The sequence below is a fragment of the Mustela nigripes genome, chromosome 5 (genome assembly GCF_022355385.1).
Source record: "Mustela nigripes isolate SB6536 chromosome 5, MUSNIG.SB6536, whole genome shotgun sequence".
Lineage (NCBI taxonomy): Eukaryota > Metazoa > Chordata > Mammalia > Carnivora > Mustelidae > Mustela > Mustela nigripes.
The window spans coordinates 50,716,018-50,729,128 of record NC_081561.1 but is presented as its reverse complement, the minus strand read 5'-3'; the positions used below and the strand labels follow the sequence as shown (position 1 = coordinate 50,729,128).

The following is a 13,111-nucleotide window of genomic DNA, read 5'->3' as shown; positions in this document are numbered from 1 at the left end:
ATTCTAGTTCCCTTTTCAGACCATGACTTCTTTTCTTCCCTAGGGAAGACGACCCGGTCCCTCAGTACTGTCCGTTCCCACCGCAGTTTGCAGCAGCAGGGGTGGGGTTCCTTTATTACTCTGTCTCCGTCACTCTTGTTGTTCTCCATGGGGCCTCCCTAGCTTTTGTGGTGCCGCTGCTCAGTGAGCCCCCAGGTCTCTAGGGAGGTAATGCTCTCTGAAGAAGTGTTGATTTGGTGTGCTCCTGGAGTAGGTGAGTGCAGGGTCTTCCATCACCATGCTGTCTTTGACCAGAAACTGTCTCGTCTTTGATTCGAGTTACTTGTTGTATCTAGCACAAAATAGTAGTCTAGTTTCCCACTTTTGTATGTGGCTGTCCATTATTCCCAGTACCATTTACTGAAGAGACTGTCCTTTCCTCATTGTGTATTCTTGGCTCTTTGGTCATAAAGTAACCATATATGAGGATATTCCTGGGCTAGTCTGTTCCATTAATCTGTTTTTATGCCAATACCATACCGTTTGGATAACCACAGCTTTGTCATATAGTTTGCAATCAGAACAGAGCTGGATACATCATTGCCCTTTCGTAATCCATCTTCCACACTCAGTTTTATAATGTTTCGTATTATAGAACATTAAGAGTGGATGGAGCTTTAGGCATTATCCAGCTAGTTTCAGCTTCCACTTACAACAAAAACATGAATAGTCCAAAGGGTGTATTTCTCCCAGCCAATGCTGCCTTCCCACGTCTCTGCCTTTCCAACTCAGACCTCATCAGCTCCCCTTTTAATTCACGCTTTTCCAAGTATCTCTTGGCCTGTAAGTTCAGTAATGTTTACAAGGAGTGTTAAACATTTATATAAAATCATAATGGAAGAGAGCAGCTGGTAGTACTCAAACAGCTTATACTCAAGGAAGTCTTAAAATAAATGAAAAGCTTATCACAGCAGCACCTATAAAAAACCTTGCAATTAAGCAGGCTATTTATAGCTTTGAAAGGGCCCCTTACCTAAGCCCACACCACATCCTGGATTTCTACACATTTCGTGGCTCGTGTTTGCATAGGTGGTGGTTTAGAAAGAAGTGGTCAAGGCAAGGCTTTCTCCATTTTGAACAGAAAGGCTCACACAGCCTCAGAGCTGAGCCAGACAGCAGGGGCAGAGGCATTCTGGGACCAGAAGCTGACCTCTTCCTCATCCAGGACACCTGACAGGTAATAAATTAACCTTTGGGTTAAGTAACAGTCGGTTTTATTTTAAGTGAGTGTCTGAGAGTCTGGGTTCAGCTGCAACTGTTTCCACCAGGGAGAAGACCCTTTTTGCTCTTCTCAGTGCTCACAGTTCTGTTCCTAAAACCCTGAATTCTCTGTTGTGCTCAAGTGGTAAAGCTCAGGAAAGGCAATGGTCTGGTTTTCAGGCAGAGGAGGACCTGGCTATAAGACATTAGAACTGAAGTGTCATTGAGACATAAATTGCCTTGGCTCTAACAGGTACAGAGTGTGATCTAAGTCCTCATTACTCAAAGTGGCCCGCAGAGTAGCAGCCTCCGCATCTCCTGGGAGCTTCCTAGAAGTGGAGAATGCAGACCCCAAGGCCAGGCCCCCTGAACCAGAATGTGTTCTTCACTAAGATCCTAGCAGATCTCGAAGCAGATTAGTTTGACAAGTCCTGCTCTAAGATCTTTCAGATAAAGAAGAAGTCTGAGCTGAGAAAAGTGGACTGACCCTTACCTTACGTTACAAGGGGCTGGGCAAGGAGGAGAGGGATGTTGATCCAAAGACATGGGTTGGCAAGAGCTCTTGGCTGGGCTTGCTGATTCTCTCGAGCTTAGAGTGCACACAGCACCGCCCCTGCACCCACCGACTCAGCACAGCAGCAGTCTAGAGTCCAAGAAACATTCCCTGCCAGGGTTCCTTTCATCCATCCAAGCAGGTTTCTTCCCTCCCCAGTGGGGTGAACAGCTCCTAAGGAAGATGAGCCACCTGTTTGGAGACCAGGCTTCTTTCTAAAAATATCTGAGGATTGCAATGAAGAAATGTTATTGGGGGTGCCTGGGTGGCTTAGTGGGTTAGGCATCTGCTTGGCTCATGATCCCACGGTCCTGGGATTGAGTCCTGTGTGGGCTCCCTGCTCAGCGGGGAGCCTGCTTCTCCCTTTCCCACTTCCCCCTCCTTGTGCTCTCAAAAAAAATATCAAGGAGGATCTGGGCTAACTACAACAATCCCCTTCACCCTCCATTTAGCTGTGGAACTCACACATCCAAGAGCTGTCAGAATGCTAATTCCATTCTTTTATTTCCTCATACCACAAACATTTTAGTTCATCTGCCTTTTTACAACTTGATTTACACAAGCAAACTGCAAATGAAAAACAGGCATTCTTTAATCTTCCAAAATACATGTATGAAACATCGCACAAAGCCTAGTATTTATACACAAACAGGCTTAGCTGAAGCAGCTTTATCGCAGTTTGTTAAAATTAGCATTACAGTTTAAATATTTATGCCTGTAAAAGTTTGCATAATCTACTATACATAGTTATTTCAGAAGCAGTTAGGACCTAACTAATTGGGGAAAAAAAACCCTTTAACAGAAAGCACTAACAATTATGTAAACTTAATTTACAATTAAACATGTAGGGTCCTGATTCACAGAACTTAGTGCACATCATGATTCATTCATGGTTTTCACAGAGAAGGTAAGCATTATATGGAATACTCCCCAGGTAAAATCTAGAATGGTCTTTAGGAGAATGTCAGTATGTTTACAGGAAACGAGAGAAAATAACAAAACAAAGACTTAAGCAACTGCATTTGATTTGAAAATTATATATATAGCAGCGATCAGAACGAACAGGGGCCACAGGAGAAGGGCTGGTGCTATTTCTGCCATTACTTTTGGTTTGTACAAATCACCCCACTAATCACTACAGGTGAACTCAATAGTCTTTCTTCCTACAGCCTTCTCTTTAAACTTAATGCCTAAATCAGCAAATTTAAACAAAGAAATACCTTTAATAACAGCTTACAGTTCAATGCATTTTATTTAGAGGGGAAAACTTGAGGCAGGATGACCAAGCTGTTAGCTATTCCAATTACAAAAGAAACAGAGACAAGATGCCAGAAACCCAAGGTTACCCTTGAAGCATTTCAATGGATTCAATAGTGATTTTAGAGTACACAACACTGAGAAGGACTCGAAGAAAATTAACATGACCAACTTCTTTAAAGTAAAGGGATAGGTTTCAGTGAATCAGGTCCCAGGTAAAGTCTTAAAAAAAACCCAGAATTTACAGTAAACATCTTGAGCTCTGGAATGCAGGTAGAGTACAGTGAGTACATTACATCTACAAAAGTGCTTGGACAGTAGGTCTTCCAGAGTAAGAACTGAAAAATGTACAAGCCAGTTCACAATAACTTTACAATGTTATTAAAATACATTGTTAATCATAAAAATACTTTACTATGTACATGTACACTGTATAAACTCTAGATTTATCTACCGAAGGAAAGCCTCTAAATCCATCTCTGGCCGACTGGCCCCAGACAGTGCCATTCTAGAATTTGGTCTTCATCCCACACAAAGGGGCTGAGGAGTACTGCCGTTAGTTCTTCAGTAAAATAGTAATGTTTTTCTCCCTCTGCAGAAGGTCTAGGTGGAAGAGTCAGTTTTACTTCCACTATATTTTACTTTCCTAAATGCTGGTCCAAGTAACTCTGGGCATTCACATAATTCATTTGCAATCTGGTTACACTTTAAAATAAGGCTGTAGTTCATTTCGTCAGTTATGACACTGTCTTGCTTGTAGTCAGGATGGTTTGCAATAAACTCTCTCATCCACCTGGCAACTGTCATTAGTTCTCCTGGGGTTGGGGGAGAATTAAGACAACATAAGTTAACAGAAGTTTGTTTTGTTTTAAAGTAAGGTGACATTTAGTGACCAGCACAAATACAATCCTGAAGAAAAATCAGTAGGGTCTCCTGGTATACCCACATGGCAGAGGCTGGGGAAAATGTTTTCCAGGGTGTCGGAAGAATTCCTCCTGGGGAAGAAGTTTAGGTTGCAGGCAGGCAACTAGAACTTCACATCCAAGGTTCGATGTTACCCACACAGGGATGAAGACCAAATTCTGTGGGCTCTTCAGATATGGGGAGCCACTGCAGAGGTCATGTATGCAAGGACTACAGCTAACACTGAAGTGTTACACGGAAGTTGGCCAGAGAGTAGGCCCCACAAGGAGAAGTTTTTCTCTTCTGTCTATATAACTGAGCCGACTGTGGTCATCGCTTCACAATATATGTAAATCAAAAAACCCACCACGCTGTAGGCCTTACACTTGTACTGTGATGTGGGTCAGTTATCCTTCAACAAAACGGGGAAGAAATTCAACACTGGGAGCTAACTTGCGTACTAGAGCCTGGGTCCTCCCGTTTGGCTGAAGAGCTGCACCTGAGTCCAGAACTATAGGGTCTAAAGTTCCCAGAGCCATCTTCCATCAAAGAGGTGGAGAAAACAAGGAATAGTAAGTAGAGTGAAGGAAAAGAGGAACCGGCAGACACACCGTTTGGAGGTGTTCTTTTGTGACTCCAGAAGGTTCATGAAAACCTCAAGGGAAACACTGATGCCATTACTCTTACAGCTGACCACTCCATTGTGCCAGACCTTGGCTAGGCACCATCATGTGATCTCAAAACGAACCAAAAAAGAGGAGTTCTGGGGTGCTTATTGGATGGAAGCAGGCTGAAGAACCAGAAGTCCTAGCCGTTGCTCCTGGAACCTAGAGTTACTTAGACCTAAAGAAAGAGCCTGTGATAATGTACCACAAACACAGCTGCCCCTAAATGACTAACAGGCAGTGTAGTTCATTGTCTAAAATGCTATTTATTTTTTTAAAAAGACTTTTAAAAATTTATTTGATAGAGAGATCACAAGTAGGCAGAGAGGCAGCTCCCCGCGGAGCAGAGAGCCCAAGGCGGGGCTTGATCCCAGCACCCGAAGATCATGGCCAGAGCTGAAGGCAGAGGTGTCAACCCATTGAGCCATCCAGGCACCCCTAAGATGCTATTTAAAGATGCATCACTGCTTTATGAACCAGTAAGAGAAAAAGAACCACTAATCAGTCAATGATTATAAGGTATATCGTACTGCAGGGACATCAAATGTGAGAAAGAATGCACTGATAAAACAGTGTACTCGAGTAGACTACTACTCAAGAAACTAAGATTGTAAGACTGTAAGGTTCTGCCTATGTTAAGACTTAAAACAAGAAAGAGAAGTAAAGGATGCCATACCAGATGCTCTCTTCTTAATTAGCTTTAGGTAGTTCAGAATACTGCATCTGGTGTCCACATCCACTTCCATGTTTTCAAGGTAAGAGTTCAGAATCGGGATCAGCCCGGGAAACACACCTTCCTGTGAGAAGCAGGACACATCATTAGTGCTCCGGCCACGGGCACAGGCGGCGAGGTGAGCAGAGCAGGGCCCCTACCTTCCCATTGATGATGGTGTCTATGCTCATCAGGGCGTACTCCTCAAGCGCCTGCTCCGTGCTGTGCTGGGCCTTGCCGTAGCCGTCCACCATGGTGTTGCCACCTGCCGGAGGACAGGACACAGGTGCTTGAGCAGCCTGCTGGAGCCTCAAGTAAGTGACCCCTAGGAATCTAAGAGAATGTAATACCTTTGCAAATATCTTTCCTGAAATAAAACATTCCCCGCAAGACAGCGTCTCGTTTCTGTGCAACTTTCATGTTTTCGTCAACCTAAGGGAGAAAAATAATCATGGCTATGTCAGAACATTCTCGATCCACCATAGAAGTTGGGGTACCTCCCTTGCTTCTGCAATTAAGACTCCCCCCATAAGAATTCTACTTTCCCCTTCAACGCTTTCTGTTGGAAGAACAGACTTTTGACTTATGTGGGGCCCGTGTCCTCCAACCACAGGTCAGCATGTGCTTTTTTAATAACAGGGGGATTCTAAGTTTACTATAAAAAAAACAACAAAAACTTTTATTCGTACAGGCTGCCTGCAAGCCAAAGCACCTTTGTGACTGAGCCTACTAAGAAATCCGTGGAGGGCAAGGGGTCGGTTCTCCCCACACAGCACAGGGACTCATCCAAGATGCCAGGGTGACCAAAAGCGGAGAACCGAGAGAGAACTTCTGCTTCAGGGCTGTGCCCTCCCTGCCACTGGGGATTTGCTGCCTCACTGTGGTGAGCAGAGAAGAGTGGACAGGTTGTCAGATATGGAATGAGCTTAGCTCTCCAAGAACAGAGGGTCCATCAGGTAGTTCAAGCACATCAACTATAAATGAGCCCAAAAAACCTGTTTAAAAAATATATACCCAGGAGCACCTGGGTGGCTCAGATGGTTAAGCATCCGACTCTGGATCTTGGCTCAGCTCTTGATCTCAAGGTTGTGAGGAGTTCAAGCCCCACACTGGGCTCTATGGTGGCCAGGGAGCCGACTTAAAAAAGAAAAGGAAAAAATACATACTCAGCAGTAAGACTGCTGGATCATGTGGTATGCCCAGGCAGACCAGTTAAATCAGAGCCTGTGATGGTGGGTCCCACCTATCTGTATTTTTACTTTATATCGAAGCTTTGTTGACACACAATGTTATGTTAGTTTCCCATGTACAAAACAGTGATTCAACAACTGTATCCATTATGCTGTGCTTGCAACAAATGTAGCCCCCATCTGTCACCATATGCTACTGCAGTACCACTGACTATATTCCCTTTATGCTTTCTCTTTCCTCCCTGGGACTTAGTCATTGATACCTGGCAGCCTATACAATCTGTTGCCCTTCCCTGTTTTGCTCACTTCCCCATCCCCCCATTCCCTGCAACCATCAGTTTGTTCTCTGTATTTAAGGGTCTAATTCTGTTTTTTATTTTGATTTTTATAGATTCTACATAGAAGGAATCCCAAGGAATTTGTCTTTCTCAGACTTAGAATAATACTCTTTAGGTCCATCCATACTGTCACAAATAGCAAGATCTCATTCTTTTTTATGGCTGAGTACTATTCCATTATATATAGAACCACAGCTATTTTTCTCATGTATTGATGGGACTATTGGATTGCTTCCTATGTCTTGGCTATTGTAAATAATGCTGCAATAAATATAACAGAAGTGTAGATATTTTTGAATTAATTTTTTCATTTTCTCTGGGTAATTATCCAGTAGTAGAATTACTAAATTATCAGTCTCATTTTTTTGCATGTAGCTGTCCAGTTTTCCCAGCACCATTTATTGAAAAGACTTTTCCCCATTGTATATTCTTGCCTCCTTTGTCCCAAGCTGACCACATTAAGAGTAGGTTTATTTTGGGGCTATTCTGTTCCATATAGACCTATGTGTCTATTTCTGAGTCAGTACCTTACTGTTTTAATTACAATAGCTTTGTACTAGATCTTGAAATCTGGGATTGTAATACCTCCAGCTTTGTTCTTTCTCAAGATTGCTTTGGCTACTTGGGGGAGGTGGTGGTTGTTGTTCCCAACAAATTTTAGGATTGTTCTAGTTATATGAAAAATACTACTGGTGTTTTGATAGGCATTGTGCTGAATCTGCAGGTTGCTTTGAGTAGTGGGGACATTTTAACAGTATTCTTCCAATCCAAAAGCATGGTATATCTTTCCATTTGTTAGTTTCATTTTCAATTTCTTCTATCCATGTTTTATAGTTTTCAGAGTAGAGGTTTTTACTGCTTGGTTAAGTTTATTCCTAGGTATTTTATTCTGTTTGGCTTAATTGTATGTAATATTGTTTTCTTTCTGCTTTACTATATATATGTAAATGCAAAAGAGTACTGTCAATTTTATATCCTGCAGCTTTACCGAATTCATTTATTACTTCAAATAGTTTTGGGTTTTTTTTTTTTTGGTGTAGTTTTTAGAATTTTCTATATCATATGTCATCTGCAAATAATGAGTTTTACTTATTCCTTACCAATTTGGATGCTTTTTATTTCTTTTTCTTGTCTGATTGCTGTGACTAAGATGACTTTCAGGACCATGTTGAACAAACCTGGTAAGAGTGAATATCCTTGTATTGTTCCTGATCTTAGAGGAAAAGCTCTGTTTTTCACCATTGAGTATGATGTTAGCTGTGGGTTTTTCATATGACCTTTATTAAGTTGAAGTATGTTCCCTCTAAACCCACTGCGGTGGGAGTAATCCTGAACGGATGTTGAATTTTGCCAATGCTTTTTGTGTGTGTGTGCATCCACTCAAATGATTTTTATCCTTTACTCTGTTAATCTGGTGTAGCACACTGACTGAGACTTACAAATACTGAACCATCCTGACATCCCCAGAATAAATCTCACTTGATCATGGGGAATGATCCTTTTAACATGTTGCTGAATATGATTTGCTTATATCTGTTAAGGATTTTGCATCCATGTTCATGAAAGATATTCACTTATACAGTCTTCATCTGGTTTTGGTAATAGGTAATGCTGGCCTCAGAATGGATTTGAAAGCTCCTTTTCCTCTTCTATTTTTTATTTTATTTTATTTTATTTTTTGCAAAGGTATAAGGGAAATCGATATTAACTCTTCTTTAAATGTTTGGTAGAATTCACCTGTAAATCCCATCTGGTCTGGACTTTTGAGTTTTTGAATCATCAATTCCTCTTCATTACTAATATTGGGTGTCCTCCACCAGATTTTCTATTTCTTCTGGATTCAGTTTTGGAAGATTCTATTTTTAAGAATTTACCCATTTCTTGTTTGTCCAATTTGTTGGCATACAACTTTAGTAGTCTCATAATCCTTTTTCTGTTGGTGTCAACTATTACACTTCCCTATCATTTCTGATTTTACCTGTGTCCATTTTTATTTGAGAAATCTAAAGATATTTCAGTTTCATTGATTTTTCTGAAATTTTTTAGTGTCTATTTCACTTATTTCTGTTCTGAGCTGAATTACCTTCCTCCTACTTACTTTGGGGTTTGTTCTCCTTTCTCTAGTCCCTTTAGGCATAAGGCTCATTGGAATTTTTATTTCTTGTCATAGGTTTGTATCACTGCAAATTTCCCTCTCTAAGCTATTTTTTTACTCTCCCAATTTGGAGCATTGTGTGTTTATTTTCATTTGTCTCCATGTATAAAAAACTCCTCTTGATTGTAATTTCTATAATTTTCCAGTGACTTTTTAAGACCCTTAAAGAGACCTTTTACACTTTTTAGTCTTTTATTTCCCATAATGAAATCTTAGGAGATCTTAACCCCTATAAGATAAAGGGTCATGTTGAACTAGGATGGATGGTGCCAAGTTTTTGATTACTGAGCCTGTCTCCCATACTTAAATTCTATTGTTATGGGTTTTGTTTTGTTTTGTTTTTTTAAAGACACATGACCTCCTGAATAATCTAGACACTTCTAGGAACATATCCAAATAACAGCCTAAAATTCCATCATGGTTATGGACAGGTTTTCATTTCTAATATTTTTTTCTTACTCTTGACAAAAGTTTATAAAGATCATTTTTTTAACTTTTGCTTTTATAAGTTTCTCTTTAGAAATATACTTTACTACTGCATTTCAGATTCTCAGTTTGACTGCTAGCTAAGGTTTACTTTAAATCTCTGAAGTACTTAAAGCTATGGTTTTCCCTTTAGAGACTAGCTTTACCAGCATAACAGTTTTGAGTTCACTTAAAACCTATGAAGAAAGCAATTTTAAACTTCCAACTTAAGTTAAATTTCTCTTTAACATCTTTTTGTTGAATTTTAGTGAGAATGCATCTTGAATGGTGTTTACTCTTGTGAGGAAGATTTTCCTTAATTTTTGTAAAATCTTCCTCAGGGCACTTGGAAAAACATGTGCTGTGGTAGGAGACTTGTGATAAGAACCATATAACCCAGCTAATAAACTGTGCCTTTTAATTCCCCAACAGCCTTTCTCCTCCTTTGGTTATATGGCCTGTTAGCTACTGAGTACAGGCAAGGCACTCTTAAGTGACTTACCTCCATGAATCCCCCATGTTCTTACAATAGCTCAATTATCCCCAATTCTACACATGCAAACCAAGGCACTGGGATGCTAAAAACCTTGTTCAGGTTAAAAAGCCTTTGAGGAATGCAGATGATTTATGAATTTACTGCTCACCATGCAGCCCCGTCAGAGCCACCACACTAGAGTGCCTTTAATTTGCTCCTGCTACACTTTAAGGTACAAAACAAAAATCACAGGTCTACTACCCTGGAAGAATACAGAAAACTGCTTTCTCTGTTTAATATTTTATTCTCACACTTCTGTTACCAGTTGGTCATTTCTGCTATCTCTTCAAAAGGTCATTATCCAGTTGTTTTTCCATAGTTGTCCTTGTTTTAGGGAAGCAAACTTCTACACCATTATGTTGCTCTACTAGATCATCTGTTTTAGCTTTTTAACAGGATAGTTTAGTCTGTTCAAATTTGTTTTCATCTTATTTTCACCATTTTACGTTCTCTGGGCTATATCATCATACCACTCCCTTGCCCTACCCCGACCTTTTGTGGCACTGGAAAGGCTCTCTTTGTTCTTTTCCCACTCCTTTAACCTAGCAGGTTAGAAGCAAAATCTCTTATTTCTATACTGTACCATAAATCTCCTTCAACTATCCCCCTAGTAGGTAAGAGTTCTGACATAATCTATTACGTTTTGATAGGATCACCTGGAATTTCAAGTTTTGGAAGATATTCTGTTTTCTTTACCCCTCAGGATTCTGTAGACTTTTCTCCAGCTCATAGTATTTAATGTTGGAGAGGAGAATTCATTTTTTTTCCTCTTGGAGCTATCTGAATTTTCTCTCCCATTCAAATGGTTGATTTTTCTCTTTAGGATTCAGAAATTCCTAGATCTGGGTTCTTTCAGTATTTCTCTCTCATTCTTGATGGACTCTCACTCTGGAAAAATTCTATTTCTCAGATTACTAGATCTCATTTTTTATATAGACCATTCTCTTTTGATTATAAACATCAAATTTTCCAGAGGAACTCTCTGTTTCAGTTTTTCCATCATTTCCCATTTCCTTCTCATCCTGCTGAGATAAATCTCAATTTGGTCTCTAAATTATTAACTTGGATCTTTAATAATAACATCAGCTCTACTGGTAAAAATAGTTTTAAAAGTGTAGCTTTGGGGCGCCTGGGTGGCTCAGGCGGTTAAAGCCTCTGCCTTCAGCTCAGGTCATGATCCCAGGGTCCTGGGATGGAGCCCCCCATCGGGCTCTCTGCTCTGCAGGGAGCCTGCTTCTCCCCCCACCCTTCAACTGCCTCTCTGCCTACTTGTGATCTCTGTCAAATAAATAAATAAAATCTTAAAAAAAAAAAAAGTGTAGCTTTTCCTAAGAAGTCTTCTCCAAATGCTCTCCTGTTCATAGTGCTTGTTTATTTTGTGATCTTTCCATAGAATATTTTCCAAGGGCACTAATTAGAAATTCTTTAGGAGTTCTTTCCAGTTGCTTGAATTAACTATATTTCACCGAGGGGAATGCATTCTGTAAGCCCAGCTAGGCCCTTCCCTTAAGGCTATTAAAAGTTATCCACTTTCTGCTGGTTTTCAGACATCTATTCAAATTTGTTAACAAAGGCGTAGATGGGGAACTTCCCGGGACTCTTCCTTACAGGGCCTGATCTCACTAGCAGGTATACCCATCTGGGTAAATGGTCCACAGAATCCTATGGGTTATTATTATTATTTTTTTTTCCTATGGGTTACTTTTGGCCAGGGTGTTAAGAGCAGGCAGAGACAGGCTGACAGCCAGACTTCCCTCAGGGTGTGCGGGTAGGGACAGGTACAGGCTGGAGATCCCCCTCAGGGAGATATTAGGGAGTGAGGAAGGGTGGATGCTGAGCTAGGCATTTCTTTTCTTCCTTCTGTGCTTGCTCTGTCAGGGCTGTTCTATTTCTCCCTTCTTTGACACTAAATCCTCAGCAGACCCCTCACTCAGCCCAACAACCTTTTCCAGCCACTTGCTATGCCCAGAGACCCACTGGGCCCGGAACCGAAGGTCTCCAGGTTAGTTAGTTGCTGCCTCACAATCTGCAATTATTCCAGAGCTCCTCTGGGAACTCTCTCTTCCAGAGAGTTCCTTTTCTGGTTGTTACTGGGCTGGAGCGGATGAACTATTAGTTGTTTTTCTGAAAGTCCAATCTACCTTCTCCAGAAACATCTCCAGTTCAGCTCCACTGAGGTGACCCTTCCCACATCCCCCGCAGTTACATTTGCGCCTCTCCTCTTTTCTTTTAATACAGTTACCAAAACGGCATTTGGGGGAAGATGTGGATTCCCTCCAGCCATCAACCTGAATTGAAAGCCTCTATAAATAAAATAGTTATTCAAAAGCAACCCTAAAACTCTTTCAAACAGGCTAAGAAGCCACTGTTAGCACTTTGTTTTCCAGGAATCTCTACTAACGCAGTACTAAAATCTACAGCATAAGCTTTGGCTTAAGAGGAAAAAGAATAGGGTGGAGAAGAAGCATTTTATTCTAAATGGTGAAAATTCTCCATCAGGTCAGATCTAAAATAAATATTACACATAAATAAGCAACAGATAATCTACAGATACCCAAACCCATTGCTATACTGAAACACATTCTTACCTTTGATAGTGGAATGAGAAAATCCAGTTTGTATGAAAGGATCACTCTGGTAAGCAGCACCACAAACACCACATATGCAGAGTTCTCAAAGTCTGTTAACTGAACCTGGACAAGCAAGAGCCCAGAGAAGTTACAGACCAACCACACAAACAAGCTCTTCCCCGACAGGACCCTCCTCAGATCATGTCATTCCCAAGCCAACTCCTACTTCACCAAGAAGGCCTGGGAAGCCCTCTCTCCACAGTCTAGTCTCAGAAATCAATCCTTAGCTTTGGACCTGCTTTTATCATGCACACATATAATCTGTATCTGAAGAGCCTCTGAGAAGAGCATTAGAAGGGTAAGGGGCAGAGGATGGGCGTCACTGAATCACTTTTTGCTGACACACATCTTACCTCCATGGGTCGGAATTCTACTCTCCATCCAATATCTGAGTTTGGAGGAGGGGGCTTAAATCTCATTGTCTGCCAATTTGTAGACTGAATATTCTATAATAAAAAAGCAGAAAACC

The 13,111-nt window shown here is 40.9% G+C and overlaps 1 protein-coding gene across 1 annotated transcript in view; it reads right to left on the bottom strand.

The window, feature by feature from the left end:
- Window positions 1-2,271: 2,271 nt before the first annotated feature.
- Window positions 2,272-13,111, bottom strand: part of GCLC (glutamate-cysteine ligase catalytic subunit) — a 46,786-nt gene continuing 35,946 nt past the window's right edge. Inside the window, exons 11-16 of the mRNA XM_059400230.1 lie at window positions 12,996-13,088; window positions 12,601-12,705; window positions 5,680-5,761; window positions 5,491-5,594; window positions 5,294-5,414; window positions 2,272-3,864 (exon numbers count right to left, since the gene is read on the bottom strand). Coding sequence (XP_059256213.1) covers window positions 3,653-3,864; window positions 5,294-5,414; window positions 5,491-5,594; window positions 5,680-5,761; window positions 12,601-12,705; window positions 12,996-13,088 — 717 coding nt within the window. The 3' untranslated portion in view covers window positions 2,272-3,652. The remainder of the gene's footprint in view (window positions 3,865-5,293; window positions 5,415-5,490; window positions 5,595-5,679; window positions 5,762-12,600; window positions 12,706-12,995; window positions 13,089-13,111) is intronic.